General features: G+C 33.0%; 2 protein-coding genes across 2 annotated transcripts; one reads left to right on the top strand and one right to left on the bottom strand.

Annotated features, from left to right (window-relative positions):
* Window positions 1–1,016: 1,016 nt before the first annotated feature.
* mRpL27 (mitochondrial ribosomal protein L27) lies at window positions 1,017–2,098 on the top strand. The gene is made up of 3 exons (XM_077431348.1): window positions 1,017–1,144; window positions 1,334–1,497; window positions 1,575–2,098. The coding sequence occupies exons 1-3, from the start codon at window positions 1,084–1,086 to the stop codon at window positions 1,776–1,778; spliced, it is 429 nt and encodes a 142-aa protein (XP_077287474.1). The 5' UTR covers window positions 1,017–1,083; the 3' UTR covers window positions 1,779–2,098.
* Window positions 2,099–2,755: 657 nt separating this feature from the next.
* On the bottom strand, window positions 2,756–15,656 carry LOC143912136 (uncharacterized). Its single transcript, XM_077431347.1, has 14 exons — window positions 15,287–15,656; window positions 12,639–12,901; window positions 12,338–12,565; window positions 12,066–12,245; window positions 11,835–11,981; window positions 11,687–11,763; window positions 11,395–11,526; window positions 9,403–10,599; window positions 9,207–9,330; window positions 9,037–9,131; window positions 8,844–8,932; window positions 8,241–8,771; window positions 6,922–7,162; window positions 2,756–5,465 (listed from the first exon to the last, which is right to left on the bottom strand). Exons 1-14 carry the CDS (start codon window positions 15,369–15,371, stop codon window positions 5,375–5,377), a joined length of 3,480 nt encoding a protein of 1,159 aa, XP_077287473.1. The 5' UTR covers window positions 15,372–15,656; the 3' UTR covers window positions 2,756–5,374.
* Window positions 15,657–15,780: the final 124 nt, after the last annotated feature.

Genomic DNA, 15,780 nt, shown 5'->3' with positions numbered 1-15,780 from the left:
TCCCGCCTGACTCGGCGAGGCAGGGATGAGCGGCATGTTGAAATTGATCGAGGCTGCGTGGCTCGATGTCGGGGGTCACCAGTATGGAGGATGAACGAATGAGACGACTGGCATGTTAATGCACGTGTTTATTATATGACAGCTGAAGACAGAGTGAGTAGCAGCTGTCCGAACCCAGCCGGGTTGGTCCCCACTCGCAGGAAGGCAACCAAACTCGACCATGTCGTATAAGCGAGCCGCCACAATGTCTTAGCAGCCAATACCTATTTATTTACGGGTCAGGATAGGTTAGGTTAAGTTTGGCCCTATTCATTTAAGATTAGGTTGTTATGGTCGGTATTATTCAGTCTCAGTGTCACACGCGAGAACAGAGACAGTGAGACCGCATATTAAAGTAAAAAAGTGAAGGTACATCGCATACTAAAGTAGATATGTGAAGGTAAACCGCATACTAAAGTAGCACCCAATTTTTTTTCAATCTTTATCGAATTTGATTTTTTTTCATAATCTTACAACTATCAAATTAAATTTTGAAAATGTTTCACGCAAGGAAGAAACCATAATTAACAACCTGATATAAAGTAATTCGCCACTTGAAGTCTGAAACTAAATGTCTTAATTAATAATAAATGAGTGGCTTAATTGTCAGCATACGATATTCTCATTTACCTACATATTTACTACATATAACTTTTCATACATACAAACTTTTTCTACGATATTATTTACTTTTACCCCAACACGTGGGTGAAATACTGCAAACGTTGGCCATGTGATAGTCGTTGGCCAGTTGATTTAAAATAATAAATCATCAAAAGTTTTCAGAGCTATTAAGTTTTCAATTTAAATCAGAATTTCCATTAGTATCATGACTGACGACTGCAGTATTTCTGTTTTTAATGTATTCATATAAGAAACATTAATGTATTATATTTGTGTTCTATTTAGCCATCCGTATAGGCTATTTGCATATTAAAAACTATTTCTCCCAAATTAATTCGATAATGGTTATGGTCAAAATATAAAGACTTACGGTCAGTAAATCAGCTGTCAAATTTTTCCGCTCCTGTGTGATCACACAAGATGTCTCTTTTATCATCTTTTGCTGAATGTTTTCATAAATTACCTCGCCTTCCATTTACAGGTAACTATTTTATTATAAAAATCAAATCTGAACTTCGCCATTTTTCATTGAATGATAAAATTTTGAATGGCAATACCTAACCTCTAAAATACTTTTTTACGTAAAAGTATTAAAGCGTAGACGTTTTTAATTCATATTCATAACAATTAAACATGATATAATTACATTCTTATTATGATTTTCATTCAGATTTCGTTAGATTTGCCAGTAAGAAATCAGGCACAAGTACCAAAAATACCAATTGTAAAGTCAGGCCTAAGCACCGTGGTTGGAAAGTGACTGAAGGACAATTTGTCCGACAAGGAAAATTGCTAGCCACACAATACACTCTGCGTTTTCACCCAGGACTTAATGTAATTATATATTCATCATTTGTCTGTGATACATACTTTGCTAAATTTAAACCTATTCAAGAATGCATTTATTTCAGGTTGGTATCGGAAGTAACAAAACATTATTCGCAATTATACCCGGAAAGGTCTTGATAACTTGCGAAACAGTAAAACCTAATATGGAACACAACTGGATGAAACGATCTTACGCTGGACGTGAAGGCTCAATTGTGTACAAAAAGTACTTCCACGTCATACCAGATCCACAGCATACACAATTCAAAATGATCGATCAAATATAAGATTTTCAATGTAGACGTAAATAGATTTATGTTGTATAATAAAGGATTTTCAATTAAAACAAATATTTGTTTCATTCAATTTATTTCATAGCTTAGGAATGGGGTGACAAACTTCTATGAACAAAATTTAAATTCAAGCAAACGTTCAAAAATGCCGTATATTATATAACAAGAATAAGACAACACTGTTTCAATAAGATTTTAGAATCAAGCCTTATTTATGATTATCGAATTTGGTGTTTGATTTATTCTAATGTAATTTATAAGTATAATATGACTGGTAATAAAATATATTTTCAGCTCTGTACACGTTACAAATTACATTCTGAGATTTACACTAACTTTAATCTCTCAATTATTATCGTCATCCAATCAATACAATAATTATGAATAGTCAACAAGTGCAATTATTTTGATAAATATGTATCAATCAACCGATGAACGAACATTTAAATAGCTTAAAAATATTCTTTATGTGCAGAAGGAATTCTTTTACAATAATAGAAACGGTAACAAATCAAATAACGGTATTCCAGGTCACTTATTATGTTTATCAACGAACTGACAAGAAAATGCCAGATAAGTCAAAATGTATTATCTACCTTAGCTGAATAAAATGTAATCAATGTCACATTTCAATATTGGTTACATTGATTTAGTATCTATGTATATTTTGTGCAATCGTAATTAATCATATTCAGTCTTGAAAAATTCAACGTAACCTACCGATCATTCATCTTAGACACAATTTTAATTAGATGTAAACTTTTATAATACAAAATGCTATCATAACTCGATTTGGAAAATCTAATGTGATGAAAGTTAACTTTAGCGTGTACCAAAATGATCGTCGTAAGTTGTGATGGTGTGTAAAACAATGTACAATCTCCCATATTAAAATTAAAATTATGTACCCCGTGTATTAATTAAAAAAAATAGGAAAAGGAAAAAATAAAATGAAGAAACAATAAAAAATTAAAGTAAAACCAATATTTAATACGATTTTACAATGAATAAAATGATATATATATGTATATATGTATATTGTTAAACTTAAAAGTAGTATAAATAAAATATTCTGTAGCTAAAAACAATTGAAAAATAAAACTTTCACAAAAAAAAAAAACAAAATGTCTTTGTTGATCGAAAAAAAGTCTTAACATTCTGTTTCACTAAAGAAATATTAAATACGATTATTAACATATTCTTAAATATGTTCCTCGAACAATTGGTTTAATAGACTAGTGGAAATAAATATAAATTATGCACAGTAACCTCAAAAATATGTTCTGATTGATGATATTAGCACATGACAAGTTTTGTTGTTATTAATATGAGAAACAACAAATGAATCGAAAACTAATATTATGTATAGAAATGATTAAAAAAAAAGGCGTATAGAGCCTCTTTGAAGCTTAAGTCCCATATAAATAATATATATTCTATGCACTAATACACTCCCAAACATATCACATTTTTAAGTTTACAATTTGGATGAAAACAATATCAACATTGTCTTACAAATTGTTCTACATTTGTCGAAATCTGACTTGACTCGTGTTATAACAACCTCTAATATCATTCTTGTGGTATCATTACATTGAGCAAAAACGTACATGTAAATTATAAAAAAACACATTCAATTTAAATAAAATGAAAACGAAGCTAGGCCCTGGTGACTTTATTGCATATTTTCCACGTTACGATAAGAAATGTTAATCCTATATGTATATTAAGCAAATTTAAGCTATATTATTGTCACCAGTTTTATTCCGGATGGAATAGAATGGAACACAAGCAGTCTGCAATTCTCTAAAAATACAAAATTTCCTCTCGTTACAAGCAACATCGTCGCATTCTTATTCTATAACAAAAATAGTGAATATTTCATAGAAAATATTAAATAAATTCATCACATTATAAAAAATAATTCTGTAATATTTCATCAATTTGGAATTTTATAATGAGAAAAGTATTAAAAACATGTACAAAATAAATTTGAATGACCCTTTCCAATTTGATTATTATTGAAATACAAATCGAGAGATTAAATAAATAAAAATATAATTAACACTGACGAGTTAAAGTCTGTTTTTCTAGAGAGTTTGAATCAACAACATAAAATATGCAATGAAATGATAACTAATGTATAAATAAAGGTAATAGTTTTGTACGAAAATTAATTATGTAGTTATTAGTTCATTATGCGATAGGTATGTTAAATTGATTAAATTATACATCAGATTATACAAAAAAATAATGAAATTAATTTAAAATTTAATGCTGTTTTATATCCAACTGTTCGACTGAGAAATTTATATATTTTTAAATATACATTTTCTTAACGAATAAATTTATCAAATTAATTAAAATTGCACAAGTGCATGTAATTAAGACAGATCTGCGGTTCACTCAGATCTAACCTAGTTAACTGGGAGTCTATGTATATTGAATTATTAATGATTAATAAAAATAAATAAGAAGCAATTCTGCAACATACGTAATACATTATGTGTAGAGAAAATAATACTAAAATCGCGGTAAAAATTCATTTAAACGTCAATTGAACAATCAATATCATTTTCAATTAAGTACAAAAAGTGAAACTTACACCATTCATTGTAAAATATCTATGATTGATATTTTAAATCCAATCAAATATTAATTTTCTGTGAGGTAGATGATTATGTGTCAATGGAGAAAATGTGCCCAAAATCAAATTTTTGGTTCGAAGCTGTGCATCTACACAGCTTTCTTAAATGAAGGAAAAAATTATAATTACAAATCACTTCTGATTTCTTACATATGACTAGGGTTACCGAATGTTGATAAGATCACAATAAATTCAAATAAAAATCGAAATTAGAGACGAAGAACATACTATGTAGCTGTTTGGTACCAAGATCAATAATAAATATGAATCGATGTGAACATCAAGCACAAAAAGATTAAAACACGCAGGAAAATATTCATAAATAGCAATCATATGTCCCTACAATTAAGTTAGTAGTCTCCTTGCATTCGGTGTTTTGGATATTTAGTATTCTCATAATATGTACATACTACATACGCGTCAAATAAAATATGTATTGCAAAAAATATATAAATCTATACTTCGGTTGTGTTTATTATAACTAATATGTATAAACATAATGCATAATTACATAACGCATATTTTGAACCTAAGGAATGACCTGAATAATTATTTACCAACTACCGATAACCTAATTAATATTATCGTTGTCAACCCATAGATACAAGACATGAACATAGCAAACTATACAAAATGACAATTTATTGTGATAAATTAACAAATTCTTATTTGAAAATCAAACGCGAATCACATAAATAATTTTCTTCGAAAATTTGTTTACAATGCCTCACAATATATAATTATAATACATACAAATTAAGTTCTTTTAATATCACTTACTAGACAATTCATGTGTCTTAATATGATTGTACAATGTGACTTTATTATGATTCATAACAAAATATACATTCATTACAATATAAATCATAGCATTATATGTGGTTCCGTTCGTTGTACAATCTTAACATACTGGAATCAAGAAATTATTCTATACAATATTTAATTAAACGGGTCGCGTAGGCAATGGAGACGCTGGTAAGCTCCAAGAAGCAGTAGCTCTTCTGGGTGGGACCTGTGGTGCTCCTCCACCATTTCTAAATTTATAAATAACATTCATAAAATTGGTGTGCGAATTCATTCTCAATCGTGCAAAACATTATTAATATATTACAACCAAAATTAAACAATATTTTCAATGATTTAAGAAAACAGTATGCCAAAAATTTTGAAATATTTTATATAAATCTATATTCTAATTTAGAAAAACTTTACTGGAGAGCAGAGGAAGACTAAAATCGATTCACATAAAAATGAGGCAATCCAGAGTAAGAGCCTGGCCACACTGGGTGAATTGCAAGCAATTTGGTTGGTGACTTTGTTGTCCAAGTATAGTTGCTTGTCGTCACTCAACTTAGGCAACCAAAAGCAGCCAAGAAACCGCTCACTAATATCTTTTTTCAATATGCGACATATTTTTGTATGAAAATTAATTATGCAGAGTTGATTATTAATTATGCAGAGAAATAATTATTTTTGAATTAATTATTTAGAGTTAATTAATTATGAAGAGAATTAATTATTTTCAATATGTGACACGTAGAGTTTTCAATATGTGACAATACAGCCACACGTGTTCATAGTTTTTTGCATTCTGTACTCGTCGGTGGGTGACTAGTTACTGAATGTGGTACCCCTCAATACAACGCTTTACATTTTGAGGAATCGTGCTGGTCACTCAAGCAATAAAATCACGGTGACCAGACCAAACGCCGGTCAGGTGATTTTATGGCTTGGGCAACCAGTGAGTAGCTTGGTGTGGCATGCTCCATACAACTGCATACATTTGATCTGGTCGCGCAACAAAGTCACCCTCCAAGTTGCTCACAAGTCACCCGGTGTCACCCGACTCTAAGGGAAACAGATGTCAAGAGTTGGAACTCTTATGAACATATTCCAATTCAAGAGAATTAAGTGGATTCATCTAAATGGCTCCAACCAGTGGTGGCTGGTTAGATGCTGTATCTCCATCGCACAGTCATAATTGCATGTGCGTGAGCATTGTTTCTGAGGAGCATCGGCGCACCAATAAAGCACTCCTCACACACGCATATAATGCTTTGTGACGGAGATAGACAGCATCTGACGAGCCGCCACTGCTTCAACCCAATCTTAGGTACCGAGAAAGAATAAAAAGTATGACTAATGTTGAAATAACATTTATAATTAAAATGGCGATGGATGATAACCGTTATACTGTTTTTTCCATTCATCAAAGATACAAATGCATTCCAAATCGATCAATAAAATATTTCTAAAAATAAATCATAGTTGAAAATCTCTTAGAATATTAAAATCAATAGACTCAAAACATTAACATAATGCCAAATACTGTAACAGAAAATAAATGTTAAGTTTAGATCCAGAATTGAATAATCAGATATGTTTGTATTTAAATAAATAATTAGACTTAGTCAAAAGCATTTGAACAACCACTTGGGTTATATACGTACATACATTAGCAATATTATATGACATCAAACTCGGAAATACCTGAAATCTGTAGTAAAGTTGCGGGACATATCTTGCGAGCATTTGGAAACGTCATCGTAGTCACAAGCAGTAATCCGCTGTGGATGCGATGTAAATCGAGATACTTTCGTGGATCCTCCCGTCAGCAAAGTCCTGTTTGGGGATGATGATCTACTACCGCCTGTATTATTTGCACCCAAATGTAATTTTACATAAGAAGTAAACCTCTTTTTCATAATGCCGGCTATAGAATTTAGCCAGCCTACATAATTCAATTCAATTTTCAAAAATAAATATAAATATTATTTAAATTTTTACAACACGTAAAATCGAATAGTATAATAAAAGAAAAAAAATAGATGAAAATTGGATGTGGATGTGCATCAAAGAAAGATGTGCCATTTACAAGCAAGCAAATACAGCAAATTTACAACAAACATAAGACATTACAAATATGAAAAGAGCATTCAGAGACGTGAAACAGGAACCATTGGTGACATATTTCAAAAGAAGAAAAGAAAATGTGATACAACTCATCGGTGTCCATGGTGTAGTTCCATAGACGAGGTAGTCCATTCGTAGATGTGGTTCCCATAGCCAAAGGAGTAGTAGAATCAAGAGACGATCGCCAGAGGTTATTCAGCGAGTGCACGAGCGAGGCAGGTGAGTGATGGGTGATGTACGCATGATACACACAACAGGCAGCAGATAGCAAAGGAAATAGGATTTAGGATAAGAAAGGGAAAGATGACAACAAAACATATAGATGTTAGCCATATCGTAACAAATCATAATGATATTCTATACAATTTTAATTTAAACAAAACTATATGCAATACTATTTATAATACAGATTTACGTATGTTGACAACTGATAGACAAAAAAAATCGTGAAAGTTAATATGATCTTCAATTCCAAAAACAAAAATTCTAAATTACAATTAACTTTGTTTTCATTTCAATACTTCATTGACTTTTAAGCTGCATTTTTAGCATTAGTTTTGATATGTAGAATTTTTATATTTTAATAAAAAGTATGTAGTAAGTGTTACTACAAACATATGCTACGTAAGAGTAATTTATTTACCTTTTGGTGTTTTGGAAGTTTATAATGATTAACTATTGCTATATTCGTAACAATTCACATGTCTGAATGTTAAATAATTGCCGAAAATAGTGAAATAATTTATACAAAAAAATCTAATCTGAAATAACATGTATAATATACATATACATATACTGGCATAAATTCTAAATTGTTAGTACCCAAATTATAGGCATATAGCGATTCCCTTCAAGCAAACTAAAATAATAGCAAAAGAAGACAAATTCCAACAAACCTTGTTCGTCTTTTTCCTTTCCATTACTCTTCCCAAGTTTAGGCAACATTTGAGGACTGAGCTGAGTAATATCCTCTTTGATTTCGGCATCAACTGCACTGTCTTTTTTATCTCTTTCTCGTAGCACGCTTGCTTTCTCTTTGCTATTTTTTCTTTCCAATCGTAACCGATCATGAACACTAGTAGGATTTGGAGAATCGTTAATTATCTTTTCTTCCCTGTCGGCGCTATGACAATCACCATTAATATCTTGTCTAGGATCCGTTTCCCTCATGTGATGGTGATAAGTAGATTTTTGCAATTTCATATCATATTGTAAATTCGTATCATTACAAAAATATTCACTATCTTTATGACTAATGGGGGAAAAACTTCTATCGATTTGGTTTTTTTCACAAGTTTGTGGTCGACTTGTAGATTCACACAGTTTTTCAGCTTCTAATGACGTTGCCATCCTTTCGTTCTTATCAACCAGCAACGGTCGAGATGGGGTTAATTCCCTCTCACGCCATTCTCTTAGCAAATGGTGTTCTAAAAGTTGCAACAAATAAATTTTGTAATGAATACGATGAAATTATCTTTGCAAATAGTAAATTAACTTACGTGGAAGATGTTCTCGAGGCACACTCGGATCACGGTGGGCACGGCGTGGTGGCTCTGGAGATCTACCGACACTCGCTTCTCTACTCAAACTGTAAAATAAATTATTATAATTAAATACCAAAGCAAAATTAAAACAGAAAATGTATAAAATAAAATACATAAAAAAATATATAAAATAAAACACTTTATGGACCTTGTTTGCCGCGAACTTGTATCCCAATCTCGTCGACTACGTCGCTGTCCTTGTTGATGGTAAAACCTTTGCAATACAATTGGACTTGTGTTACCCTGAAATTTCACATTTTAATTACAAATAGAAAAACATTTCATAGTTAAAAATAAATAAAATGAAACTGAATTAACTTGTTGGTGATTGGTATCGTTCATACGACGCACTTCTCTCTCTCTATCATCTTTATCGCGAGTACCCCATCGACATCGAAATTGTGGTGACCACAATGGTGGAGAAAAATTTTTTTCATTCAATCTGAGTAAACAATACACAATTAATACCATTTAAAATATAAACTAAATAATATAAATGTCTATAAGGGCATACCTGGGTTGACCTACTGGGTTTTGTCTCGTATCACCATAAGCTTCTAAGCTGGCAGGCTGCGAACAACTGCCTCCTATATTCTGATGGAAGTTTCCAACATTCGATACGTCATTGCGGCATCTGATAGAAGGAGAACCGGGGTATTTCGACATTGTACAAACAGACGTGGAGACAAAATAGTTTGTAGGACCATTTGGACGAAAGGATGGTGGAGAAAATCCATTTTCAGGCGCATTTTTATAACCCTCATCTCGCACTTGGTTATAATTTTGAGGAACAGCATTCGGGTGCGAATCCATTCTCGGATTTCCATATTCATAGTTATACACAAATTTATTACGGCTAGGCGAATAGTATTGTCTTCTTCTAACTTCGGGAGAGCCGATGGAACGAAACCCACTTTGAGCAACATCTTGAGAGTGATCATAATTAGTGTAACCATCGAAACTAGATGGACCACCACCACTCGAAGAAGGTTGAGTTTTAACTTCTAAATTACTGAAATAATTTTTAGTGTTGGGAGAGCCAATAGTAAATTTTGGTGGCGGCCACTTTTCTGTTACATTCGAACCTTGAGCTGATGCATTGCTATGAGACCTGGTTCTGTACGTTTGAGGTGAATTCAAGTGAGACTCTTTTGAAGTAAAAGTTGGGTTTGTCGATTGACCAAGAAAATTACTTCTATTTATGACATCGCTGTTTGAAGTGGAAGACAGGCATTCAGAAGTATTAATAATTTTCTCTCCCTTACTTTTATTATTTGTACTACAGCCACTTTCGATTAGTTCAGACATATTATTTTTTGGTAAGTTTTTACTTGATTTGTTAATAGAATCAGGTTGTTGGATGACTAATTTTCTTAAAACAGTATTCTCATAATTTTCTACTCCGGGTATTCTAGTAACTACATTACTGCTCACTGTTGAATTTTCAGAGACTGGTGAGTTTATGGTACAAGGTGGTTTTTCACTGCTTGGAGTGTTCTGATTAGGCACATCACATTTTATACTTGGCACATTAGAAAGCTTATTTGATATATTTGCAGAATTAAATAAACTTTTATCATCATTTTCAGCGATTTGTGAAGAATTATTTGAACCACCAGGTTGTGAAGTTGATGAAGGCACCTGATGATCGCTTTTATTTTTTTCTCCATTGACTTGTAATCTACGGCGAATGACGGGGGTAGGTAAAAGTCTGAAATTCACCATAGCATCATTAATGAAAATGCAAAAAGAATAATATAATATATTGAATATGTTAGAATAAATTTTCATGCATAGCATCAAAAAGTCCATTAAATAATTCATAGTTTTAAATATATATAATATATAATTATGTTCTAAAATCGGATGACTAACAAGCAACTTCAATTATTGACCAAGTCATCAATTGTAATCATAAGACAGTTAAGTTAAACACAGAATTAACCTTAAATAGCCTAAAAAGCACAAGACCAGTCACCCAAAGATTGCATCTTAGCCACCCTCCATATATAAGAAAAGAAAACTATTTTTATTTTATTTCATGCACATGACAAACTTTCAAAAATAAACTTTTTTAATTATATTCTACATACATATATGCTACATAAAAAATATATTTTACAATGTTACACCTCATTTCGATTAGAAAAAAATTATTACATTCTAATATATTCATGAATAATTAACATATTTATTAATTCCAATCTGCAATTTATATTTTTGTATATAAAAAATCTAAAATTCTAGATTAGATGTATGCATGAATATTATTTTTAATTACAAATAAATGATACTCTTAAATAAAGTATTTTTAATTTCATTAAATTTCTTAGTACATACATAAAATATTTTATATATAAAATGAGATATGTACAATACCTCAAATCAAAACTACACTAATCTAAAATTAGTACAAAAATCTTGAAATAAAAATGATAAAATAGGAAGATAGAAGTTCGTAGGTACTGAAGCACATGTATAAGATGTGGGGAGCATGCATACCTACCGCGGCGAACTAGGAGGCAAAGCAGAAGTCAACCAGTTTCCAACGGATGCACCCGAAGCTGTTGCACGAGTCACAAAAGGATGATTTAAAAGAGCTGCATATTTTGGTCGATTTCTATAATCTTTTGTCAAACTATAAAAACAAATTGATTCAATATTAATGGTCTAATTTTATGATAAAAAAATGATCACACACCAAGAAAATCAGCTAGTGATAAAAAAAAATATTTGAGATTAATCTATAACTGCATAAATAAATTTAACATCAAAAAATATAAATCCACTATTCTTACCACTGTCTAACGAAAGATTTAAAGTCATCGGAAAATATCTGGCTATCGGGTAATACAGGTGGTTCTTCTTCTATTACCTAAAGTTTTATAATAATGTAATAAAATTATTTAAACAAATATACAATCACTATTATCTAATATAAAATACCTTAGACAGTACTTCAAAATCATTTTGACAATCACAATATGGGAAAGTACCAGTAGCTAACTCAACTAAAGTTATACCCAAAGACCAAACATCTGCACGAATATCATAATCTGGTTTCTGAGGATCTGGTGGATTTATTCTTTCAGGCTAAAAAAATATTCAATTGAAATTATAATTATAAAGCCCAATAAAACATATACATGGTTGATAGTTAACATTTCGATGTCTTACAGCCATATAAGCTGCACAACCAGCACTACGAGTTTTTGCTTTTGAATCAACTAAGCGGCCGCTAATACCAAAATCACACAGTTTCACCACACCGCGTTCATCGATTAGAATATTAGATGGTTTCACATCACGGTGAATTACTCCGTGTGCATCCTTCAAATACGACAAGGCATTCACCGTCTACAATTCAACATACACATAAAAACAATGCTATAAAACGTAAAATAAAAATTATTAAAATATTCGATGAGAAACAAAAATGTATCACTCACTGCAACGGTGACTTTTCCTAATATCTCTTCAGGAATGGGGCCGCAGAGACGTTTAAGGATTTTATCAAAACAAGATGCCATTAATTCCATACAAATCCAAACGTCAGCCTCCGTTATAAAATAGCCTAAACATCGTACGATATAAGGACAATCGTGTGAACGCAGTACTACTTCCAAATCCATCAAAATCCTCTTATTTTCTTCTGAATTACCAGAACGCCGCATTTGCTGAAAAGTCGAAAGATTAATTTTTAATCTTTTTTCTAAACAAACACGACAAAACAAATGCTCAAATATTCACCTTGACAGCAACGACAACGTTCGACGGTATATGGAGCATTTTGACAACGTGTCCACAGGTGCCATTTCCTAGTTCTCCCAAATGCTGCAATTCAGATATGGATGAGCGGTAATGTACACCGTCGACTTTTAAAACTCCGCTCATTTGATAAATTTCACGCAGTTTCGCTTCGGTTTTGAGGGAATCTTGCAGGGCCATGTTCGGTGGTATAAAAGGCAGTTCCAGTCTTTTAAGGGGTCGAACGTTCCCACTTGAAACATCGTCTGAAAATATAATTACATAATGTGCAACAAATAATGTTTTGGAATTATACTTAATGAATGGCTAGCACAAGTTTGAACAAATTCCCCCAAATTAGCTGCATTCTGTTCATATATGTATGTATATAATTGGGAACTCAAAACGCGATCCTAATCCATCTACTCTCAGCCAAATATGTAAATAAACTATCTTAAAGCAAAAGCTATACTGACCACTTAAGCTCATTTGAGTTGCTTTTATCATAAATCAGAGGAACTGGATATATAGAGATTTCAATGGGTGGTTTTAGAATACAGCTGATACGTAATTTGAAATTAAAGTTAAAGCCTAGACCGCACTAGGCGGCACTGCACTGTAGCAACGCTGCGCGGTTAAATATTGTTTATATGAAATTGTATAATATAGAACGCACTTAAAATTTTGTACATATAAATCGTATATTGCTGAACAAACAATGTTTATTTTGAAATAAATAATGTATTAGTGAATTGAAAATGTAAATGAGAAAGTGTGAAAGCATGTAATATATGTACATATAGTTGACATGAGATAGTGTAAATAAAATAACTGTAAACCGTAACCGAAACTGTATACAACTATGTAATCTGTGAGGTAAGTTAGGGGTGGCGAGAAGGTATATCTGTCTGAAGGTAGATCTGACAGTCAATTCTGATAAAATTTTGATGATTTCATTAACCCTTTGAGTGCTGACGTCTTTTCTGTCGAAAGCCCGCCACGCTGAAAATTTCGCCAACATTTCCAACTATAATTATTTAGAAATCCAATAGAACGCAGTTACAAAAACCCTAGATAACTATCGCCGAGAATTTCGAGTTTTGTAAAGGTGTGTTTAGACTCTCTTATATATCTTAAAACAATATAAAATAAACAAAAGAAATCTATTAATGAATGTATTTTTCCAAAACCAGTTCCATCTTCGTCATTGTTGTTAAAATGTAATGCTCACAATCTAAAATACTCAGCAGTTGAGGATTTCCATCGAGAAATTCTGCTATGGTCATAAATTCAGAAATTCCGGTGTCAACCAGTCCTTATAAACATTGACACGGATTACACGACCCATGTTCAATGCATTTTTTTTTCAATGCTACCTGGAAAGGCTTAGCGGGTATTATTCTTGTTTACTCTGTACTAGCTCAAAATACAACGCCTATCAGCGTTTTTCAGGCCTATGAACTTTAGACAAAGGGTTCAAAGTGTCAATAATCAAATTCCTCTAGCGCTGTGTCAGAAATATTTTCCTACTTTAATGACAGCTAGTCTTCATATGTCGATAAAATAGAAAATAAATTGGAAGAGAGGAAATTGTTCAAAATCAGTTTACATATTTTGTTCCGCAAACACACATCTAAGGAAACTAATAAAAAGCTTGTAAAAAGAAACTCACTACCACTTTTAAGATTCACTACGCAATAATATGAATTTAATAAATTTGTTTCAATATTGAACAAATAAGATTCAGGTTATCAAAAAATGACACTAGCAGAGACAACTACTTATGAAAAACACTACAAACGTAGACCATTTGGATGAAAATTATACATTAACGTCATTCGTCATGAATTTATATTATATATTGCCAAACAAACATACCAATAATCGAAATTTTACTGGAAAGTAAAATTCTATTCGTAAGGATACAGTGTGAAATTTCAGTATCCAAACAGTTCGTTCGCAGTTAAAATAAATATAAGGGGCAAATTTAATAAAAAAATAATAACAATTACGAGGAAATGTACGTCTTTTTAATCTCGTAATAAAAATATCCCAGTTCGATTGTACAAAAGTAATGAACAGTACTCGGACAGTCAATGAAAGAATTATGGGGTTCTTGTTTTTAACGTTAAAATTCAAGTGGCCAACAACTGCAGTTTATGTACATATATAAATGTGATTTTTCCAATGACATCGATTACAAACACTACATATGGTCATGGTCGTTGATGACCGCATTAGGACCAACGCTGCTGTCACTTCACTCGTGACCCTCAATTGACGATCGAGATGAACAAACTTTAACAGCATCCAAATTATAATAGAGCGATGTCGAAACGTCAACAGCGTCAACGACGACTTGGCAATGACATTCAGTTGTGATTTGACAGCACGCTGATAAGGAAGAGGAGGGGGAGCGGGGGTGGGGGGGAGGGGGGGGGGGTATCGATGAATAACATTGACAGCGCAGCCGAGGTAGTGAACGTAGGGGTGGGGGGAGGGGAATGGGGCGTGTAGGCGAATTTGACATAATGGACGGGTTCATTGCGAAAGGTGAAGCGATCAAGGGGGCGTGACGTAGGTGAGGTGAGGTGAGGTGAGGTGAGGTGAGGTGAGGTGAGGTGAGGTGAAGTGAGATGACGTCTGAGTACCCATGCGCGGTCTCCTCGGCATATTCTCAATGCGCAGCCGCTCCTCCATCCCCCTCAGTTTGCTGCTCATCGACTCGTTCGACATGACGAGCGACGAGCGACGAGCGACGAGCTACGAGTGACGAGTGACGAGTGACGGGCGACGAGCGACGAGTGGGCAGACACCTTTCCGTCCACCAGTCCACCAGCCACTAGCCAGCCGCTATCCGCTAGCCTCTGGCCACCAGCCACTAGCCTCCAGCCACTAGCCTCCAGCCACTGGCGCTAGCAGCCACCGATCGAACCTTCGCGACGAACCGCGCTCCGCACTCTGCGCTCAGATTGCACGCACACACTGCCATCGACACCAACACTGACACTGTCAGTGTGCGCATTCTCGTACACAACGCTCCTGTTCGCCACCGACAATTTCCATTATACGTTATATAAAAATACGGTTCGGTGATTACTGGTCACAAATTACTCGTCACAAAGTCACTAAAATCTCTATAACG

Source organism: Arctopsyche grandis, chromosome 5 (assembly GCF_051622035.1).
Source record: "Arctopsyche grandis isolate Sample6627 chromosome 5, ASM5162203v2, whole genome shotgun sequence".
Lineage (NCBI taxonomy): Eukaryota > Metazoa > Arthropoda > Insecta > Trichoptera > Hydropsychidae > Arctopsyche > Arctopsyche grandis.
This window is presented reverse-complemented; position numbering and strand designations above follow the sequence as displayed.